At 48.0% G+C, this 21,693-nt stretch overlaps 1 protein-coding gene across 1 annotated transcript in view; it reads right to left on the bottom strand.

The window, feature by feature from the left end:
* Positions 1–21,693, bottom strand: part of NLRC5 (NLR family CARD domain containing 5) — a 60,323-nt gene that overhangs the window by 24,591 nt on the left and 14,039 nt on the right. The window contains exons 13-24 of the mRNA XM_042781772.1: positions 20,837–20,926; positions 18,533–18,607; positions 17,473–17,541; positions 16,638–16,730; positions 16,179–16,262; positions 13,732–13,821; positions 12,722–12,766; positions 11,569–11,658; positions 11,039–11,122; positions 4,272–4,355; positions 2,507–2,596; positions 2,254–2,316 (exon numbers count right to left, since the gene is read on the bottom strand). Coding sequence (XP_042637706.1) covers positions 2,254–2,316; positions 2,507–2,596; positions 4,272–4,355; positions 11,039–11,122; positions 11,569–11,658; positions 12,722–12,766; positions 13,732–13,821; positions 16,179–16,262; positions 16,638–16,730; positions 17,473–17,541; positions 18,533–18,607; positions 20,837–20,926 — 957 coding nt within the window. The remainder of the gene's footprint in view (positions 1–2,253; positions 2,317–2,506; positions 2,597–4,271; positions 4,356–11,038; positions 11,123–11,568; positions 11,659–12,721; positions 12,767–13,731; positions 13,822–16,178; positions 16,263–16,637; positions 16,731–17,472; positions 17,542–18,532; positions 18,608–20,836; positions 20,927–21,693) is intronic.

Below are 21,693 nucleotides of genomic sequence, written 5' to 3'. Positions count from 1 at the left end.
TGGAACAGTAGCACTCAAAGTGGGTGGTCCTAGGACCTGCAAAGTAAGCATCATTTAGGAGCTTGTTGAAATACAAAGTCTGGGACCCCAGCCCACACTGACTGAATCAGAAACTCGGGCCAGGACTCAGCAAGACATGCTTTAATGAACGCTCACTGATTCTGATTCAAGGTCAAGTTGAAGAACTACTGCTCGGGGGTCATTTCAATGACCAGAGGATCTCCCCTTACCTCTACCCTTGGGGAAAAGAATAGACATGGGGGCAGGGAAGGTCATATGGGTCCTGTCTGCTTCTACAGAAGGCTATTGATGCTGAGACTAAAAGTAACAGTAAGCCTACCTTTGAGATGTCTAAGATGAGACCACACCATAAAGCATATGAAGGGGTTATGACAGCCAGCAATTAAAAAAACCTTAAAATTAGAAAGTCTCTAAAATCAATGTCAAGTTTTAATCACTGTTTATCTTCTTCATGATTTTTCAATATTCCTAAATTCCAGATTATACTATTATTTACCTAATATTTTCTTTAAATCAGTTTATTTAAAAAAATAATGACCATATTCATTTTAAAAGACAACCTTGGACCACTAAGGTAAATGGAAAGCTATTACTATTTGATGCAAATAGGCCATAAACATAAAATACATGAAACGGAAACAGAATGTCATTATGGAATGTGCAGGGGGCTGGCTCTTTATTAAAAAGGCAGCTTAGCAAGTGCTGGAGACACGCTGACATCCAGCTGAGACTGCCTTAGTCAGAAAGAGAGGAATTTTGTCACAAAGGGATTCAACGATGCTGAACTACCCTGCTATCTGTCCATCCTCCTACAAATAGCCTATCATGGTCTGTGTCCTACATTTTGCAAAATCCTGACATAAATTCTGTATGTCGGAGTAGGGTTGGGCTGGGGCAGGGGTTGGGAAACCATGGCCCACAGCTGTCTGTTTCTCTATGGCTTGCGAGCTAAGAACGCGTTTTACATTTTCAAGTGGTTGAAAACAAAACAAACAAAAAAAAGAAGGCTATCTCATGACACATGAACCTGACATGAAATCAGATGTCACTGTCCATAAATACAGTCCATTTGGCACACAGCCACCTTCTTCTGTTTATGTTTTATCTATGGCTGCTTTCAAGTTATGATGGCAGGACTGAGGAGGGACAGAGATGCGTGGCCTGCAAAACTCAAAATATTTACTACCCTCGGTGATGCTGATGGTTACATGCTTGGCCACTGACCAAAAGTTGGAGGTTGGTTCTGCCCACAGGCACCTTGGAAGAAAGGCCTGGTAACCTATTTCTGAAAAGTCAGCCGTTGAAAACCCTGTGGAGCCCAGTTCGACGCTGACACACACTGGTCGCCATGAATCAGAGTTGACTTGACAACAACGTTTTTCTTTTTTTTAGGCAAACTCTTTACAGATAAAGTTTGCCCATCTCTGGGCTAGGAATACGACGAGACTGCCTACGTTCATGTTCAAGTCCACCACTTCCAGCTGTGTGACCACAGCTGTGAGGCTTGTAAGAGTTAATAAGCGTAAAGCTCTTAGCAAAATGCCTTGGAGATCAGCAAATATTAGCTATTCTATTTCTTGTATTTCACTGCTGAGGAACCTGAGGTTCAGAGAGAAGAAGGAACTAGTTTAAGGTCTTGGTAGCCAGTGGCATCATATAGTAGAAGCATCATCTTTGAATTTCAACCCTCCTCCCTTATCCTGCCCCCAGTGTATTACCTTCCACCTCCCACCCGATGCAACCACAGAGCTCCGGTCCATGAGTCAGCAGGGGTGAGGACACTCACATCTATAAACACCTGATGGTTTATACGTCACTTCCCTTAATCCTTGCAAACTCCCCGCAATAAAGCGGCTCCTTTCTACAGCTATGGAAGCCAAGGGTCAGAGAGGTTAAGTAACTTCCCCAAGGTCCCAGAGCATGTGTCACCAAGGTCCTTTATGGAGCTGGGACTTAAAGCCTGACGGAGATGTTACAAAGCCCTTCTCACATTCCCAGGCTTCCTGAGTCCTGGTTCAGTCTGACACGGACTTGCTGTGTGTGCTTCAGTAAAGACCAACCCTCTCTGACCCTGTGGTTTTCATGTAAAATTTAGCTTGGATGAAACAAGCTTGCTTGCAGAATCCTTACAGGGTGTTGAGCGGGGGTTAGGCAGTCCTTGCTGTGCTCTGGAGGCTATGTCTACTCATCCCATTGACCCTGGGCTACCAGGGTATGGCTCAGGCCACTTACCTACAGCACACACCTTGCAGCTCCTCACTGGACCTGAAGTGCAGGGATGCGTGATGCAGAGACCTGGAGCAGAGAGCATCTGTGTCAGTCCCGCCACCCCTCCGCACTTGACCACAGCCTCAGGATGTCCCCCCTCTTCCAGAAGCACAGCCTCTGGCTTAGGCCTTATCTTCTCCATCTCACCCCTTCGTGCCCACCAGATCCCAGGCACAACCCTTCAAGACTCGTCCCTGTGGCCCAGGCCACTACTCACCTGAGCTCCACCTTCTGAACGCGTGGGCACAAGTTGAAGATGTTGGCCAGCAGCAAGGGACTCCCTGGGGACAGTCCTGTCTGACTCAGCCTGAGAAAGCAAGAAGCAGGGGCCCATGTCAGCAAATCACAGCCCAGAACGGCCAGTGGACAAGGGACCTGAGTAGGCTGGAGGGGACAGGAAAGGGAGGCTGGGAGGGCCACCAGGGTCAACAAAGCAATAGGAAGAAGGCAGGGGCTCAGGAGAGACAAATAGGGGCATGGTGGAGAGGCCTGGCTTCCAGTCTTAGTTCTGCTTACTGGCTGTGCGACCCCAGACATCATTTAACTTCTCTGAGCCTCAGTTTCCTTGTCTGGAAAACAAGATTAATCACAGAATGCCTTCCTCTCAGGGAGCCATGAGGCTTTACTGACACCAAGCTTGTGAACTGCCTAGCGTGGTATCTGTGCTTATGGTCATTCTTACTCTCATTTTTACCTTCAAACACAGATTCAACAGGTGAGTCCTTGCTGGGAGGGAGCAGGAAGCTCCAAGCCCTTGGAACAGGTTCTCAACCTCGGCACTGTCGACAGTCATTGCTACAGACACTCATTACCACGTTGCTGGAAAAATACCATATCACTGTCTCAATTCACCTTACGTGGTTTGGCTTTGGTCATTGTCTAACTCCTCCTCTTACTACAAAGCAGCTCCCAGAAGATAAGGACCTCGTCAGTTTCTTTCCACTTTGGTGTCTCCAGCACCTCCAAGAGTGCTTGGCATGTAGTAGGTGTGCAAGAAATAGGAATTGAGTGAACCAAAGTTTAAGCCAGGATGAGGGTCAGTCTGGCCCCCTGGTTCCCAAGACAGATAAGGAGCGGAGGGCTGATGCTGTGTGACTTAGACATAGAGAAGTCCCTCTCTGGTCTGAGATTTCCTACTGGTTTATTTTAGTCCACCACCACTTCTGTATCCAAAGGAGCCCTTCCTGACGCTTCCCTTCCTGGCAAGGAGGGCGCATAGGGGGCGCTGTGGGCTGGCGTGAGCTGTGCTGCTCTTGTTGTCTTCAGGAACATCCCTCTCTCTTCCCTCCTGCTCATCTCCCATATGCCCCGGGGATAAGTGAGACCCTGGACGTGATATGAGCTCTTTCTAGCATGATGTGAGCTGTTTCTAGCGTTCCAGAGATTCTCAGCATTAGTCCTGACGTTGTTGCTATTAATGTTATGATTTAATTTCCTGTTGTATTTTTCCATCTCAGTGACAGCTGCTTCCCTCCCTGTCCTCCCTGCTAGAGGAATATTTGAATAATTCCTATTTAAATTGTAACCAATCTGAGCTGAAATTAGAAAATGGAGTTTTAAATACTTTGGGGTTTGCTGCTGTAATTCTCCCGTTACAGAGTTTGATGGTGACCTTAAAAAGCCATGTGTGACATACACACAACCTACATCTGTAAAGTCCCCTTCATGAATGGGGAGACATGGGACATCACATGTGTCACAGGCCACACATTCTTCAAGGTGTTTTTAGAGCCAGCATCTTGTTCGGGTCCCAACCCTCAGAGGGGTGTGCAGGGAAGGGCTGTGGAATATTAACCCATTTGTCAGATGAACGGATTGAGGCTCAGAGGGGTCCAGTAACTCCCTTCAAGGTCGGTGGAGCATTAGAGTAGAGTTAGAAGGGGGCCTGAGGCCCAGTCATGCCAGAGAAAATGATGAACCAGCCCCAGGGAAGAGGGAGGGGGGACAGCTTTGCAACGAATCAGGGAAACACTTAGTCTTACTCCAGCAGGCTCAGCTGGGGCAGCCAGGGTAAGCAGTGCAGCAGGGTGTCCAGACTGTGGTCGCTCAGGACCTCGCAGGACAACCTGTGGAGAAAGCATTCAGAGGGAGTAGGGAGGAAAGCCGTGAGCACGGCCTCACCCTCAGGGCCTTCTGGAGACGGGCCCTAAGCCAGTGTCACCCAAAACATTCCCTCCAAACACTGGGTCCCTGAGATAGCATTGTGGGGTGAGGGAAGACAAAGGCCATACAACTTCGGAAACTGCTGTGTTAAACCAAATTCAATAGCTTTCTTTGCTGCAGGACTTCTCAGAGCCTTTAATATGCTGTTGTGTAATGAGAATTTCTGAAGGGACATAATAGATTCTTTCCCCAAACCTAATTGGTGAGCAGAATTATTATTTTGAGGGCTATGAACAGTCTTAGAAAAAAAATGCTGCCTTCACCCAGAGCGGGAGGACAACAGCAGAAATTCAAGCATGGAACAGGCCAGCAAAGGAGACACAGAGGGGCAGTAGCTGAGACTTCTAACCGGCTATGAAAACCAGACCAACCATGACCACTTCTCCAGAACACAGGACCCTCAGGAGAAACTTCAGACTCTCCCTGGCCTTTTGGTGTCTGCTGTATCTGGAGGACTGGACAATGCAGTCTCTAAGTGCCCTGAATTTACATACTGTCCCTCTGTGGGGCCTAAAGAGCTTTGCACCGTATCTGCTTTCCCTGCCTTTGTCCTTGGCTGCCCCTCGTCTCCTGTAGGCTGGCTTCTTCCTTCACTGGGGCCTCCAGGACCCTTGCTCCCCATCTCCACTGCTGGATTCTCTGGTCAGGTGGGGGAGCAGGACTGAGCCCCGGCTTCAGCTTGGGAGGTGAAGTAGGAGAAGGCAGCGTGTAGTTCCAGAGCTGGGTGCCTCAGGGTTGAGCCCCTGTCAAGGCCTGGGCTGCAGGCTCAGCTCTACCCCTTCTATCCCCAGGGACTGGACTGAAGTCCTGAAGTATGGGCAGAGGAGGGGCCTTCACTGAGGGGATCGATTTTCACTGGTGACTGGAATACAGAAGTTGGAAACAAAGAAGAGTCATCAGTAGTTGGAAAATATGGCCTTGGTGATAGAAATAACACTGGAGATTGCATGATGGAATTTTGCAAGACCAACAACTTTGCAAATACCTTTTTTCAACAACATAAATGATGTCTATACACATGGACTCTGCCACATGGAGTACACAGGAATCAGATTGACTACATTTGTGGCAAGAGGCGATGGAGTAGTTCAATATCTTCAGCCAAAACAAGGCCAGGATCTGATTGTGGAGCAGATCACCAACTGCTCATATGCAAGTTCAACTCGAAGACAATTAAAACAAGTCCATGAGAACCAAAATATGACTTGATAATATTCCTCCTGAATTTAGAGACCATCTAAAGAATAGATTTGGTGCATTGAACATCAGTGACCAAAAACCAGAGGAATTGTGGAATGACATCAAGAACATAATCCATAAAGAAAGCAAGAGGTCATTAAAAGGACAGGAAAGGAAGAACAGACCAAAATGGATGTCAGAAGAGACTCTGAAACTTGTCCTTGAGCAGAGAGTAGTGAAAGCAAATGGAAGAAATGACGAGATAAAAGAGCTGAACTGAAGATTTCAAAGAGCAGCTTGAGAAGACAAAACCAATTACTATAATGAAACATGCAAAGACCTGGAGTTAGAAAACCAAAAGGGAAGAACACGCTCAGCATTTCTCAAGCTGAAAGAACTGAAGAAGAAATTCAAGTCTTGAGTTGCAATATTGAAAGATTCTATGGGCAAAATATTGAATGATGCAAGAAACATCAAAAGAAGATGGAAGGAATACAGAGTCACTGTATCAAAAAGAATTGGTCCGTGTTCAACCATTTCAGGAGGTGGCATATGATCAAGAATCAATGGTATTGAAGGAAGAAGTCAAAGTTGCACTGAAGGAACTGATGAAGAATAAGGCTCCAGGAATTGACAGAATGCCCACTGAGATGTTTCAACAAATGGATGCCCCGCTGGAGGTACTCACTCGGCTATGCCAAGAGATTTGGAAGACAGCTATCTGGCCAACTGACTGGAAGAGATCCATATTTGTACCCATTCCAAAGAAAGGTAATCCCACAGAATGTGAAAATAATTGAACAATATCATTAATATCACACGCAACTTAAATCTTACTGAAGATAATTCAAAAACGGTTGCAGCAGTATATTGACAGAGAGCTTCCAGAATGCAAGCTGGATTCAGAAGAGGATGTGGAACGAGGGATATCATTGCTGATGTCAGATGGATCTTGGCTGAAAGTAAAGAATACCAGAAAGATGCTTACTTATGTTTTATTGACTATGCAAAAGCATTTGACTATGTGGATCATAACAAATTGTGGATAACATTGAGAAGAACGGGAATTCCAGAACACTTGCTTGTACTCATGAGGAACCTGTACATAGATCAGGAGGCTGTCGTTTGAACAGAACAAAGTGATACTGCATGGTTTAAAATCAAGAAGGGAGTGTGTTGAGGTTGTATCCTTTCATCATACTTATTCAATTTGTATGCTGAGCAAATAATCTGAGAAGCTGGATTATATGAAGAAGAATGTGGCATCAGGATTGGAGGAAGACTCATTAACAACCTGTGATACGCAGATGACACCACTTGCTTGCTGAAAGTGAGGATGACTTGAAGCACTTACGACAATTAAAGACTTCAGTCTGCAGTATGGATTATAGCTCAATAGAAAGAAAACAAAAATCCTTGCAACTGGTCCAATAAACAGCTTCACGATGGATGGAGAAAAGATTGAAGTTGTCAAGGACTTCCTGTTACTTGGTTCTACAATCAACACCAATAGAAGCAGCAGTCAAGACATTAAACAACATATGGCATTGGGCAAATCTTCTGCAAAAGACCTCTTTCAAGTACTGAAGAGAAAAGATGTCTCCTTGAAAACTAAGGTGCACCTGACCCAAGCCATGGTATTTTCAATCACCTCCTACGCATGTGAGAGCTGGACAACAAAAAAGGAAGACTGAAGAAAAGTTGATGCTTTTGAGTTGTGGTGTTGGAGAAGAATGCTAAGAGTACTATGGTCTGCTAAAAGGACTAACAAATCTGTCCTGGAGGAAGTACAGCCAGAATGCTCCTTGGAAGTGAGAATGGGCAGACTTCATCTCACCTACTTTCGTTATGTTGTCAGGAGGAACCATTCCCTGGAGAAGGATATCATGCTTGGTAAAGTGGAGGGTCGATGAAGAAGGGGGAGGCCCTCAATGAGGTGGACTGACACAGTGGCTGCAATGATGGGTTCAGGTATAGTAGGATCGTGAGGGTGGCACAGGACCAGGCAGTGTTTCGTTCTGCCATGCATAGGGTCACTAGGAGTTGGAGACGACTGGACAGCACCTAACAACAACAGAGCTGGCACTTTGAATTTGGACTTCTAGCTCCTAAACTGTGAGAAAATAAATTTCTCTGTAAAAGCCTCTCAGTTGTGGTATTTCTGTGCCAGTAGCACTAGAGAACTAAGATACCTATCTGCCAATAGCTGCCCCTCCTGGCTTCCTGCCAGACCCCAAACACACAGCATGGTGGCCTTGAGCTGGATAAAGGCGGAGTTTACTGACTACATTTTTTTAAGCAGTGGAACTTCTGTTTACCCATAACAGCATCCCTCCTGGAGCCCTGACATGTACACAGTGGACCTGCGATGGCTGAATTTGGGGAGTGAGACAGAGCCCCGCCACCTTCTCCAGCCTCCCAGCAGAATCTCAGGACACAGAGGCCAACTTCTGAATCTCAGCACTGAATACCGTGCTAACAGTAATTGCTTATGCAGTCACAGCTTTAGAGGGCAACGTGCTTTCACAGTCCTTATCCCACTTCCTCCAACCCCAGCTGGGGGTCAGGGACCGTTAGACTCCCGCCTGTGCTCAGACCACCCAGCAGTGCCCTAAGGGGTGTTTACATGCAGTCCCTCACGGCAGACTATGAGCCCTGAGAATAGGACCAGCATCTCGTCACCATGTTCCTCTGGGCCTGCTGCTGTACCTGGCACACAGTAGGTGCTTATCATGTTAAATAATGGAAGTGCTTATGACAGCACTGCCTGCAGGCCACCGAAAAACTGGAAGCAGGCTGCACGTCCTTCTAGACTCCAGAGGGGCGTGAGTGTCCCATCCATACTGTGGAGGGTGAGTATGAAAAGACACGATCCACAAACACATTGTGAAAACACAAGGCAATCGATCAGGGAAAGTGGAATAGTGACTGGATATTGATGACCTTAAGGAAATATGGTTGTAATTTTAGGTCTAATTACGATTTTGTGGTTAACAATAAACCAAACTCACTGCCGTCGAGTCGGACCCGACTCATAGCCACCCCTCCTTGGGTTTCTGAGGCGGTATCACTATGGAAGTAGATTGCTCAATCTTTCTTCAGAGGAGTGGCTGGTGGGTTTGAATTGCCAGCCTTCTGGTTATCAGTCAAGTGCCTTAGGCACTGCGCCACCAGAGCCCATCATTTAGTTCTGCATAAACCAAAAAAAACCAAACTCACTGCCATCAACTCAGTCCTGACTCTAAGCAACCCCTCCTTGGGTTCCCGAGGCAGTATCACTACGGAAGTAGATCACCCAATCTTCCTTCTGAGGAGTGGCTGGTGTGTTTGAACCACCAGCCTCCTGATAAGCAGTCAAGTGCCTTAGGCACTATGCCACCAGAGCTCCTTTAGTTCTGCATACTGAAGTACTTATTTACAAGTCTAAAATTATTGTAAAATAGTTTATTAGAAATTAATCTGGGCAATTATAAGATGTCTGGGAATTGCTTCAAAATAATTGTGTGTGTGTGTGTGTGTGTGTGTGTTAGGGCCAAGAGGTATTAACTTTGAGGATACCTTAGGGTCCATTATACAATACTATCATATGTTTTTATAAATGCTAGAAATTCTCTACAATATATATTATCTTACATATTATGAATAAAATGTTATTTTACAGTGGAGAAACCTGACAAAAACTACTTGGCCAAGGGGCTCAAGGTCAACATGAGGAGTAATAAGTCACATTGATAGCACAACGTGCTGTTGGTAGCACACACCTCTAATATGATGTGATGAGTAGGGCACCTTATCTCTGAGGTGTCCTTCCCCAAAACCTATTAATACAGTCTCATCATGAGATTAAAAAAAAAAAAACAGGAAAACTCAAATTGAGGGACATTCTATAAATGTCCTCAAAACTGTCCCCATCTCAAAACTGTCAAGGACATAAGAAACAAGGAAAGAACAAAAAGTGGTCATAGGCCAGCAGAGGTTAAGGAAACGTGACATGAACTGTAATGTGAGGCCCTGGGTGGGACTGTGGGCAGGAGAAAGGGCTTTTGTGGAAAAACGGACAAAATCTGCATAAAGTCTGGTACTATACCAAGGCTGGCCTCTTAGTTGTGACAAATATACTTTAGTTAACAACAGGGGAAGTTGGTGAGTGGTGTATGGAAACTCTGTGTTATCTCTGCAAGTTTTCTTTAAATGCAGTCTAGAACTACTCCAAAATAGTATATTAAGAAATGAACTGGGGAAATAGACAGCAGTTATGATTATACAATGTTATGTGCTTCACGCCACTGAATTTCACACTCAAAAATGTTGAAATGGTAAATTTTATGTTATATATATTTTACCACAATAAAAAAATTAATTGGATCCCCATGTCTTGATATTCAAGGAAGGCCATGTTGTACTGCTATGAGTCAAAAATCTAGTTACAGAGCAATTATGTAGTGAGATCCCATGTCTGTGAAAAATGTCAAAAACTCCTCTCTCCAGGTCTATGTGTATCTGAGAAGGGAGAAAGGCATGGAAGGACCCACAACGAGAGTCAACAGGATTATCGCATTGGGAGGACATTGGAGATGGGAGCTAGGACGCAGGAAAGAAGGCTGTAGCAAAATGGAACAACACCTGTTCCATGGCAGGTGATGTAAGCGGAGACCATGGAATGCCCTAGTCTATGGCTGCAAATAGGGACAAGTTCAATATTCAAGGAGTAGAAGGTTACTTGGACCAATGACAATACTGGTTTGATGAGAAGAAGAGGTTGTTTGGGTGAGACAGTTTTTGTCGTGGATTTCTTTCTTTCAAAGTAATGACTGCAATAAAATCACAATGATGACAACAGAAGGAAAGGCCAAGTGTCCACTTTACAGATGGGGAAGCTGAGGCCCATGGAGTTAAAGCCAATGGTCACAGCCTGATTCCAAGTCCAGTCTCTGGTCACAGACCCAGGTGTTCTGGGGTGGGTGAGATGGTACCCTCCCAGGGGCTAGGTGAGCAGGGGGTAGCATATGGAGGTGTACTGAGGAGGACTCTTCACAGGTGGTAAGCTCCAGCCATGGAGGCAGACCAAGGTGGCTGGTGGAGCTGGGCGGAGCTACAGGGCTAGGAACAGACTGGGTTCCTGGTGCCTGGAGTTAAGTGGATGGGGAAGATGAAGACCCCGAGAGGGGAAGCCCCCAGGCCAACATTGCACTTCTCTGAGGGATGGGCAAGTTACCTGGGACTGGGGGCTGTTGGGAGACAGCCTTCCTTCTCCTCCTAGCTCAGCAGACTCCTGTGGGGTATGGCTAGTGGGGTCTGGAAGGCAGGGATGGGGAAAGGCTCACCTAGCCTCTAACCAGGAACCTCCCTCCCAGGTCACTGGGCAGACACCCCCATTGTGTCCTCTACAGGTGTGTCTTCTACTTACTCAACTTCCAGAGGCCCTGGGCACTTCTTCAGGGCCCCACAGAGGCGGGTGAGGTTGGAAGGCTCCAGCTGACACTCCCTGAGGCTGGAAGTGGGCAGTGGACAGGGCAGGGGATCAGAGAGGGCCTTGGGCTCTTGGTGGGATGTCTCCTAACTTCATGATCAGGCCTCAAGCAAAGGCAGCTTGCCTTCCTCCCACAGTATTTGGGAGGGAGGCCAGCCCACTTCTTATAGAAAATTGGTATCCCCAAAGGCAGAAAGCAACTTCAAGCAGGGAGCAGCTGGGTTGCTCTGCTTCCTTCAGAGAAATGTGGAATTTTCTCTCTAATGCTGGGCTCTGGACCAGTTGAGCTGCCCCCCAAAGGGCCATAAACATTCCCCAACTCACCCCTTTCCCCAAACCCCCTATTTTCCCAAACCCTGGCTCTCAGCCCCTGGGCTCTCCTCACTCCAAGAGGGCACAGATCTCAAGAGGGAGCTGATCCCTGACCCCCATGGTGATTACCCCCAAGGAAGGAGTGGAGACTGTACCGGAAGCTCCTGGGGTCACAGTGCTGAGCGAACCCTAAGGACTGGGCTCCAGCTGGGCACTCCGGCAAAGGTCCACCAACCAATGCATCCCTTGGAATGGAGAAACCGTTTTGAAAGGAAAGTTCAAATCACCCACATTAGAATCCTCAACTTCAGTCCTAGCCAGAAATAGAAGGGGCCCCAGAGAATCGAGTCTGTAGTTCTTAGTCTAGCCCTTCATTGTTGGAAAGCTGACACCCAGAGAGAGGAAGTGAGAGAAGCCAGCCATTCACACTTGGCCAGGTCGGGCAGCATTGGGGTGAGGGTGTCAGGACAGAACCCCTCCTCTCTGACCCCTGACAGCATTCGATGACTTCCACTCCCTGCCATTTGATTCCTCTGGCTTCAAGAACCCAGAGAGTACCCAGAAACAGAGAAGCAAGACCACCCCAGCCTTGACCCACCCCTGGCTTCAGACAGCACATGTCTTGTTAACAGTGCTTTCCCCATGTGTCACTCCTGGAAAGGAAGGTTGGGCAATCTACTTCCATAGTGACACCGCCTTGGAAACCCAAGGAGGGGTCGCTACGAGTTGGATACAACTCTATGGCAGTGGCTTTTATTTTTTTCCCCACGTGTCATCCCTGACACACTAGCTGTGAATCCAGTCTGCCCAGCTGATCTGGCATTAGGACACCCTGTGCTTCTCAACAGGCTCAAGTGAGATCAAGGTGCCCAGCTCCACTAGGGGGCAGCCAGGAGCATCCCTAAAGAACTAAAACTATCGTTCATTGTTTATTGCAAAGATGTGGAAAATGTTTTCAGAGTGGCAACGGTTCTTGGTTTCTGAAATGTACTAAGAGTGTGAAAGGCAGTGACTCATAGAAGTCATGAGTCTGCAAAAAGTCCCCAAGAGACAGAAATGCAACTGCTCCCTTCTGCCCTCCCCAACAGCCGCAACAGGATGATCACCATCATCCTCTCCCTCCCCCCTCCCACCTCCATTGCCTTGGGTTTAAGGCAGGTAGTTACTGGAAATTTACACGAAGGATGATAGAAGGGGTGCTTAGTTCTAGTGTGTCAGGCCTGGGATAACTCTCAGGCTAGGAGTGGTCAGCAGGGAAATAGGGGTGAGAGGGAGGGGCACCCACCCTGCAGAGCACTCCCTCCTCACCTGCGCCTTCTGTCACCTCTCAGGAAGCAGCACTGGCTTTGTAAGCTGGAAGCAGAGAGGAGGCAGCAGTCTGACAAAGGGCAGAGGGCTCACTTCCCAGGTAGCGACAAGCGACCAGCCTGGCATGCTTAAGGAGGACCTGAAGGTGGCCCACTTCTCAGCAAATATGACAATAAATGTATTTAACAACTGCAATGATCAAGGCACATATGAAGCATGCCATGTTCTCTTGTTTGACTTTCACGGTAAAACTATGAGATGATGGAGTACTCTTACCTCCGTTTTACAGACATGGAGCCATGGGGAGGTTCAGTGGTCTGCCCAGAGCGGCACAGTTTGCTCCCCCTCCCACTCTTGGGGATCCTCAGGGAAAGCGCAGGGGAGGAATGGGCAGACTTCCCCTGAAACCATGGCTGACATGCACCGGATGGACTGGGGCTGCCTGGCTGGGTGGTGCCTTCGCTCTGTATTCTCATCCCCTCCAATGACCCCACAATTAAGATGGGTCCCTAAGCATCCAATGGCCACCAGGGAACTACCAATTTATTCTTCTTCTTATTATTATTAATATATGTTTATTGTAAAAGATTCATATAATACAGGGAGCTAACAATGTCTTAAAAGTCTCCAAGGATAATCCAGAGAGCGAGGGAGAGTTGATGAACTGTGTCCCATGGTGAACTTGGAGAAACGAGGGTGTGTGGGCCATATTCATCCACCCACCCATCCACCTACTCACTTACCCATCTACCCTCCCATCCACCCATCCACTGATCCATCTACCACCCATCCATCCACCTATCCATCCACCTACTCACCTATCCATCCAATTTCCCACCCATCCACCCATTCAGCAGATACCCTTGCATGCTCACTGGACCCAGTACTGCATGGGGGGGGGTGTCTAGGGATAATACATGGTGAGTATGGCAGACAGGGGTCTGCATGGGAGCTGATGGTCGATGGTACCACTGGGTGAGGCAGGGTCAGAGCCCAACAAGGACGCTCACCTGATGTCCAAGTGGAAAATCCACTCCAGAGTAGAGAAGAGCTGGACCAAATAGAACACAGCGTCCAGGGATAGGCCATTCTCACTGAGGCTGGAGAATCACAAGAAGCGATACTGAGAGAGGTCCCCGAGGACTCAAAAGCCTCCTCTTTGTGGTGAGAGCTCAGGGCAGGAGAGGCTGGGCCCGAATCCAGTGGAGGGAACTCACTGAACCCAGGTGGACAGAGAGCACCTCTTCAACTCCTCTTTGTACAGATGGGGAAACTGAGACCTAGAGAGAGGCAGGTCTTGCCCAAAGTTACAAGACACGTTGGTGACAGAGCTGCGATTAGAACCAGTGGTGGCCTGGGTCTGTGACGAATCTGGGGAGTGTTTTTGCCCAGACTTGTACTTTAGTTTCCTCACCTGCTAAAGGAGGGGCAAGGCCCAGTGGAAAATGAAAATGTGAGATTGCTTGTTCAAAAAGCAGGAAATAGTCTTTCCTTTCCTCTGCAGACTGTCTCTCAACCTGTTATGGTGTTTTTAATTTGCTCTGCAGACACTCATAGGTGCCCAGGGCCCCTAGTTCATGACTTGGGGCTCAGGGCACATGCATTCAACCCTGGTCCTTCCCTTGAGTGCACCCAGGACTCCCGGGTGGTGGAGGGTGGCAGCTGTCGCTGGGTGGGGTGGGGAGAGGGCAGCTGGTAACTTGTTCCAGGAAGGCAGTAGAAGAAGCACCAGCTCATGAGCCAAAGTCCCAAGCCCCTGGCGCACACACGCTCCATTGTCCTGTTGGCCTTCACTTACAGGACACAAGGTCAAAGACAAAACCATTAAGAATTTCAAGACTGCCGAGTACTAAACCCCAAACTTGAGGTCCTTTAGAGCCTGGGGCCTGTATGACTGACTGTACTGGTCACATGCCAATGAAGCCAGCCCTGAGGATGGGCCATCAGAAGCCTACTAGACTCAACAATCCAAGACATGAGGGTGCCACCCTCTCTGGCCTGCAAATCTGCCCATTTCCCAGGAGGGAGGAAGGGACACCATAGGTAGAGGTGGTGGGTGGAGCTTCTAAGCAAAGAACCAAAGCAAAGATCTCAAACTCACAGCATGTGGGATGCATCAGACCCTTGCTTCTGGTACAGGTGGGCCTGCACAGTGCTTAGGAACTTTTTGAATTTGTTGTTAATATTAAAAATTGGGAGATGTTACATAAAAATTCAGATTTCCAGCTCATCTTGAAAAATCAGATCTGGCCACACTGGGCTGACTGACCTTCAGCAGAGTGAACGCTATAATTTGCCCCAGTTCCCACTGTTCCCTGCTGCCCTGGACCCAGACCCATTGTGCTCTCTCATCTGCTGCCTGCCCCTATAGCCATTCAAATTTTCCACTTAAGACATTTGGCTGCTAACCAGAAGGTTGGTGGTTCAAACCCACCAGCTGTTCCACAGAAGGAAGATGAGGTAATCTACTTCTGTAAAGATTTATAGCTGTGGAAACCCAGTGGGGGTCGCTATGAGTGGGAATTGACACCATGGCAGAGGGTATCAGGATAGCCCAAGGGTCATAACAGGCCTCCACAGTTATTAAGATGTACACACAGGAATTTCCTAAAAGCCTCCAATCTGCATAAAATTTGCCTGGGTAGGGCCTTCCTCCTTACCCAGGTGCAGGCCCTAAAAAGCAACAGCGGCCACTTCTTTCTCTTGCCATTATCCAAAGAAAGACTGAGCAGGAAGAGGCCTCAGCCAAAGGTTGTAGCCAAAAGCCTTGGCCATACCCTCGATGGTTTATGGGTTTACTGCCTGGGAATCAGAGGCTCAAAGAGTTGACTTCATCTGTCCCAGTCACACAGCAAGCAAGTAGCAGAGCCTAGCCTGGAACTCAGGTTGTGATATTGTTCTCTCACCTGTGCTCCTCTGTCTTTGACTCGGAAGAAGTCAGGGGAAGAGGGAGGTGTAGGAGCCAAGAATAACAGGGACCTTTGCCTGATTGGGTGCAGGTAGTCTGGGGTTCCTGGGCTCCTTCTAGGATCTCCCTCGCATGCCTGGATATTTCTCTTCTCTCTGCCAGGGACGCGGGCCCTCTGGCTGCCCTGGATACTGTTTGGGTGTTCCTCCCTGTCCCTCCCATGGTCCATCAAATAGTTCCCCTGAACCTTAGGGCTGGAATAGTGTTAATCATGTCATGCCCCACACAGATACACAGACAGCCCTCAGGAAGTGAAATCTTCACTCAGAAGCAAGAGTATTGAGTCACAGAGCTAGTCTCTACATTAATGGGAGTTAAAAGTATTAGCTACTGTTTATTGTGTACTTAACACATGCAGGGCACTGGACCCAGCAATTCATAGGAACTTTGTGATTTAGCCTGTACAACAACCCAGACCTCTCCCCAATACCCACATCCTCCATGGCAGCAGAACAAAGCTCAAAGGCTCTGCTGAGCCCAGCTACTCACTTCAAGGACTGCAGAGTACCTAGTCCTGGGAGCAGCCGAGCCAACAGGGTGGCACCTTCATCCCCCAGAGCATTTCCTGATAAGCTGGGAGGGGAAGTGGGGAGAAAATATTAGTGGGGTGGTGGTCAGCAGGAGTATCATCCCTTCCCCTCAACTCTTCCTAAACTGGGGAACATGGCCCTGGGCAGAGGGCCATTTGGGGTCCCCTGGGGTTCTTATACTGAGGTTTGTAGGCCTCTGGGAGGGTCAGGATGGGCCTCAAAAGGTGTTACTTTGGAAACCTTTATTTTGGAGGGAAGAATCACAACTTTCACCAGATTCTCTAAGAAGTTTCTTTACCAGGAAAAGAATCACCGATGTAAATCTTAAAAAACAACAAACAAAAAAACCCCTAATCTACTAACACCAACTAATTCTGCTCTACTCTGCCCACCTGCCTTCCAACAGGCAGCCACTCACTCGAGGTGATGAAGGCGGCCGACGTGACAGTGTCCTTCTAGTGCCTTGCAGAGCTGCTCTAAGTGCTTGGCTTGGAAACCACAGTGCGTCAGCCTGCAGAGGGGCAGAGCCACAGCCTTGTGGTGCCTGCCTCCCTGCGTGGAGGTGGGAGCAGCCTTGCCACCCCAGACACACAGGTAGAGTGAGGCATGGGACTGGGACACAGTGGGCACCCAGCTAGAGTGACAAAGAGGGACCAACATACACCAAACACAAAAGATGTCATATACAGGCAGAGAAGAGCCAGAGGGATTCAGAGACACAGAGAGGAAGGGAGGAAAAGAGAGAGAGAGAAAGTCAGAGGACAGACAGGCAAAACGAAGGAGAGTGGGAGAGGATAGAGAAACAGAAAATATGGGAGAGATAAGGAGCAAGACAGATAGAGAGGGAGGGATATTCAGACAGAACAAGAAAGAGAGAGAGAGCGAGAAGAATGTTGGTGGGAGTCTTCAAGGGCTGAGCTGAACTCCCAGGCCTAGGCTCCAGAATCAGGAAAAAAGGGCCAAACCCTCCCTTTCCCCTTCTTCCAATTCCCCACAACCCCTAGCTATTGGGGTCAGGGGAGCTAAGGGCAGTGCGTCTCTGAGTTGAGAAGGTACAGTGACTGAGGTCTCATGAGCTCAGCTGGGGTGGGCCAAGCAGGGAAGAGGGGCAGGGAAGCCAAGCCACAGCTCCTAGACACAGCAGGTTAGGGTCTCCTCTAGGGAGTATTGGGGCTTGAATCCTGGGATGAGCTTTGAGCAAAGGAAGGGAGAAGGCTGGTATCACATACAGAGTCGAGAGGCAGTCACTGTACCTGATCCTTCTGGAGCTCAGGGATAGCTCAGAGGGCACCTGGGGAAGGAGGTTGTCCAGAAACGCAGCCCTGGAGGGACACACACCAAGGCCAGGCTGAGCCAACACTTCACAGACTGTCTCCCAAGTCCTTCCTCAGCCTCAGTGTCCACCATTCAATCTCCATACTCAGCCTGGAGTCAGGCAGACCTTGATCTGAATTTGGCTTCTCCATTTTCTGGTTGTTTGACCTTGGACAAATCACTTAGCCTCTTACTGGGATAATGTATGTACATTGTCTAAGCTTAGTGCTTGGTGCATAGTAAGTGCTCAGTCTAACATCAGCTTCTATTATTATTGGAGTCCTTGGGTGGTGCAAAGGTTAACATGCTCAGCCATAACCGAAAGGTTGGCAGTTTGATCCACCCAAAGGTACCTTGGAAGAAAGTTCTGGAAACCCACTTCTGAAATATCACCCATTGACAATCCTATGGATTACAATTCTACTCGGACACACATGGGGTTGCCGTGACTCAGAAATGACTCAACAGCAACTGTTTTTGTTGTTATTATTAGTCTCTTGATCATCACCACCAATGCCTTCAGAGATGGCAATCAAGCCGTAGATAGTTCAGACCCTACAGAAAAGATTATGATTGGACAACAAGGAGCAAAGAGCCCACCAGCTGGTCTAGAGCAGGCCAGGAAGGCACCCTGGAGGAGGCAAACTTTCTAAACGATCTTCATGCCAAAGAGAGCCAGAAATTCCAAAAGAGATCAGAACTGGAGGCTAGGCAGTCCTCTGGGTTTAGGCTGAAGGGCCTCCTAGCATCACTCCCTGGCTACTACAACCCTGCTCCAGAAGTGTCCCCATTCTGTATCACAGGACTGTTTGACATGGGGAGGCAGTCTGTCCTTTGACCCTCCGCACTTTAGGACTGCATCCCCCCTGCAAAGCCTGCTCACTTCCTGCTGCTTGGTGAATTTGTCAAGGTCTCTGGCATCTGATGACACTCCCCACTTGTGGCAGTCAGGGAGGGGTGGCCCTTGCCAAGGTTGGGGACAGGATGTTTTGGTCCTACCTCTTCTGGGTCCCCTCCTCTTCCTCCTCCTCCAGCTCTTGGGCAAACTTGAGGACCACTGTTTTGTGCAGCAGGCTGCAGAGAGAAGAGAGGAGTGAGGACACAGAGACCTATTTGTCCCTGCTGCTCTGTGTCATTTTGACCCCCTGCCTCCAGCTTCAGAGGCTGTCTCTGACCTGCCCCTGATTTCCTTTGAGTCTTTAGGAGCCTGAAATTCTTTCTGCTACAGCGTTTTCACAAACTTATCTATTGCATGTGCTGCCCTCATTTCCGGCTTTTAGAAAGCAGACTTAAATTCTGCAAGCTGCTTTCTGGTTTGGGCCTCACACTGAAAACTTCCCCCCTCTGCCAGTTGGGGTTCCTCTTTTAGTTAGAGAACGCTCAGCTGTAATGCACTCAGCAGAGGGAGGTCACTGTCAGTGGCAGGGGCAGACATTGAGGGTCTAAGTGAGGCCGTCATGTATAACACAAGCATTCTTCATCTTCTTTTTGTAAATGGAATTTATATTTCTCTTTATAAAAGTCATTCTTCATCTTTGTGAAAAACTTAGAAAATACAACCAAGTAAAAGGAAAATAAAGAAAACTTACTCATGATAATATTGATTATCACTGAATATTTCGACTGGGTCCTTCAAGTTTTGGGACTTTTTTGGGGGGTTTGTACAGTCTTCTTTAAGGAGCACTGGTAGCACAATGGTTAAGTGCTTGGTTGCTAACCAAAAGCTTGGTGGTTCGAAGTCACCAGTGGCTCCATGGGAGTAAAGACCTGGCAACCTGATCCAGTATAGATCACAGCTAGAAATCCCTATGGGGCAGTTCCACCATGTCCTATAGGGTTGCTATGAGTTAGAATAGAATCAACAGTACAAAAATAATAATAATAATAATATAATCTCCTTTAATCTGGAACATGGTCAGTTTTTCCTTGTCTTTAATTTGTTGAGACATATAGTCATGAGTTTTGGTGGCGTATTGCCTAAGGCATTTAACTGCCAACCAGATGGCTGGTGGTTCAAACCCACCAGCCACTCCTCGGAAGGAAGGTTGGGCATCAACTTCCATAGTGATACCACCTCAGAAACCCAAGGAGGGTTTGCTATGAGTTGGATCTGACTCCATAGCACTGAGTTTGTTTTTTTGTTCGTGTCACTTAAAGTCCGCTTGTACGATGTCCAACCACATATACATTCGTGGCCCATAAGGTGTTTTTTTTAAAGGGAAAGCAGCTCTTCTTTTATTACTTTCTCCTAATTGTTTTGAAGACCCCAGAACCCTAGACTCAACAAGTAGAGGGGCTCCAGGGCACATCTCAGTCCCTGCAGTGCCTCTTCCTCCCCCTCCGCCTTCCCCTCCTCCTGGCTTCATCACCCACCCAGCAGCTGTGCAAATAGTTAAGGCACTGGGCTGCTGACCAAAAGATTAGGGGTTCGAGTCCACCCCAAACTGGCTTAGAAGAAAAGCGTGGCAATCTACTTCTGAAAACTCAGTGCTGTGTAGTAAATTACCTGGTGTGGCTTTTCTAGCCATAAGTCTTTGTAAACTCCATGGTGGAATTTCCTGTGAGCAACTGAGGAGCTCCTGATTGTAAATGTTATCCACCTGGGGTATTTCTGTGGGGAGTAGCACAAAGCAATGTTCTGGGAAGGTCGCTGTCTCTCAGGTGCTTAGAATTCTGATGTTATGATTGGTTAGTTTGGCCACTCTGTCAGGCTCAAAAGGAGGCCTCCTTGAGGCAGAACTCTCTCTGACCTCTGGCCGAGGAAGACATGTTGCTGAGAAAGAGACACTGAGAGACATGCATTGCTGAGAGAGAAACTGGGAGAGACTGAGAGAGACTGTTGGGTGAGAGACAGCGGGCTGAGAGAGAAACTGAATGTTGTTCCTGAATGAATTGTAGCCTGGTGCTTCCCTAATAAACCCCATAATCTGTGAGTTCTGGGTAGCCACTGCAGTGAATTATTGAACCCAGCAGAAAGGTAGCGAGTGGTGCGGGAGGAACGGTTGGTGTCAGGGGTTGGTGAAAGGGCTAGAGGGAGGCAGCATATCTGGCCTCACAGTAATGGGCCTTGGGCTACTGGTAGTGATTCTGTCCTCTTGTATGGCTAGAGGAGGTCAGAAGATGTGGCCTCCTTTCCCTTTTAGCACTCAGCCATCACCAAGCCCTTGGAGCACAGCTCTACTCTGATACACACGGGTCCTCCAGGACTCAGAGTTGGCTGCATGGCAATGGGCTTTAATTGCCCACTAATGAGTGCCGTGGTTAAGAAACTCATTACTAGATGAGCCCACCGGGCGCTCTCACCTGATATGCAGTTCTGCCAGGGTCAAGCAGGCACTCATTGCGCTCAGCACACAGTGCACTCCAGATGCAGAAAGCCTATTGTCACTGAGGCTGTGGAGAGGATAAAAGAGGCAGCCATTGGCAAGCAGCTGAAGTCGCCAGCCCCTGGCAACTCCAGCCCCTCCTGGGGCTCTGCAGTTTGCTGACTGTCACACTTGGGATGTCCCAGGTCCCTAACCAGGGACTCTCAGAATTCTAGTCTATGTGGGTAAGCTGAGAGGCATGACCCCCACCCCATTCACAGAGAACAGAGTTCTTTACTTGAGTGGTAAGAGCCCACAGTTTTCATGTCTCTGGCCTCAGTATCCTCACATGTAAAATAATGACATCTACTGAGCACTGATAGTGCCAGGCCCTGTATGAAGGGGTTCATACATACATGGTCTCACTTAATCTCATTTTACAAATAAGGAACCTGAGGCCCAGAGAGGTGAAATTACTTTCCCAGGGTCACAAAGCTACTAAATGATAGAGCCAGGATTTAAATCCAAAGCCAAGGCCCCGTACCACTGTTATCCAACCTCAACAGCCTCCCATCCCAACTTGCTTTTTTCTTCTTCATGCCCCCTGAGACTCAGTTGGCATCAGGTCCCCAGATAGTCCCTCTTGGTCTAGTCAGCCCCTACTCATTGGCCTTAGTTGATTCATGCAAGGGGGTTCCAATACAAACTAATACCATTCAAAAAACCAAAAATCCAACTCACTGCTGTTGAGTTGGATCCAACTCATAGCAACCCCTCCTTGGGTTTCCAAGGCAGTATTACTACGGAAGTAGATTGCCCAACCTTCCTTCTGAGGAGTGGCTGGTGGGTTTGAAC

This window comes from Orycteropus afer, unplaced genomic scaffold, assembly GCF_000298275.1.
Source record: "Orycteropus afer afer isolate SDZICR_OR568_19922 unplaced genomic scaffold, OryAfe1.0 scaffold00009, whole genome shotgun sequence".
Taxonomy (NCBI): domain Eukaryota; kingdom Metazoa; phylum Chordata; class Mammalia; order Tubulidentata; family Orycteropodidae; genus Orycteropus; species Orycteropus afer.
This window is presented reverse-complemented; position numbering and strand designations above follow the sequence as displayed.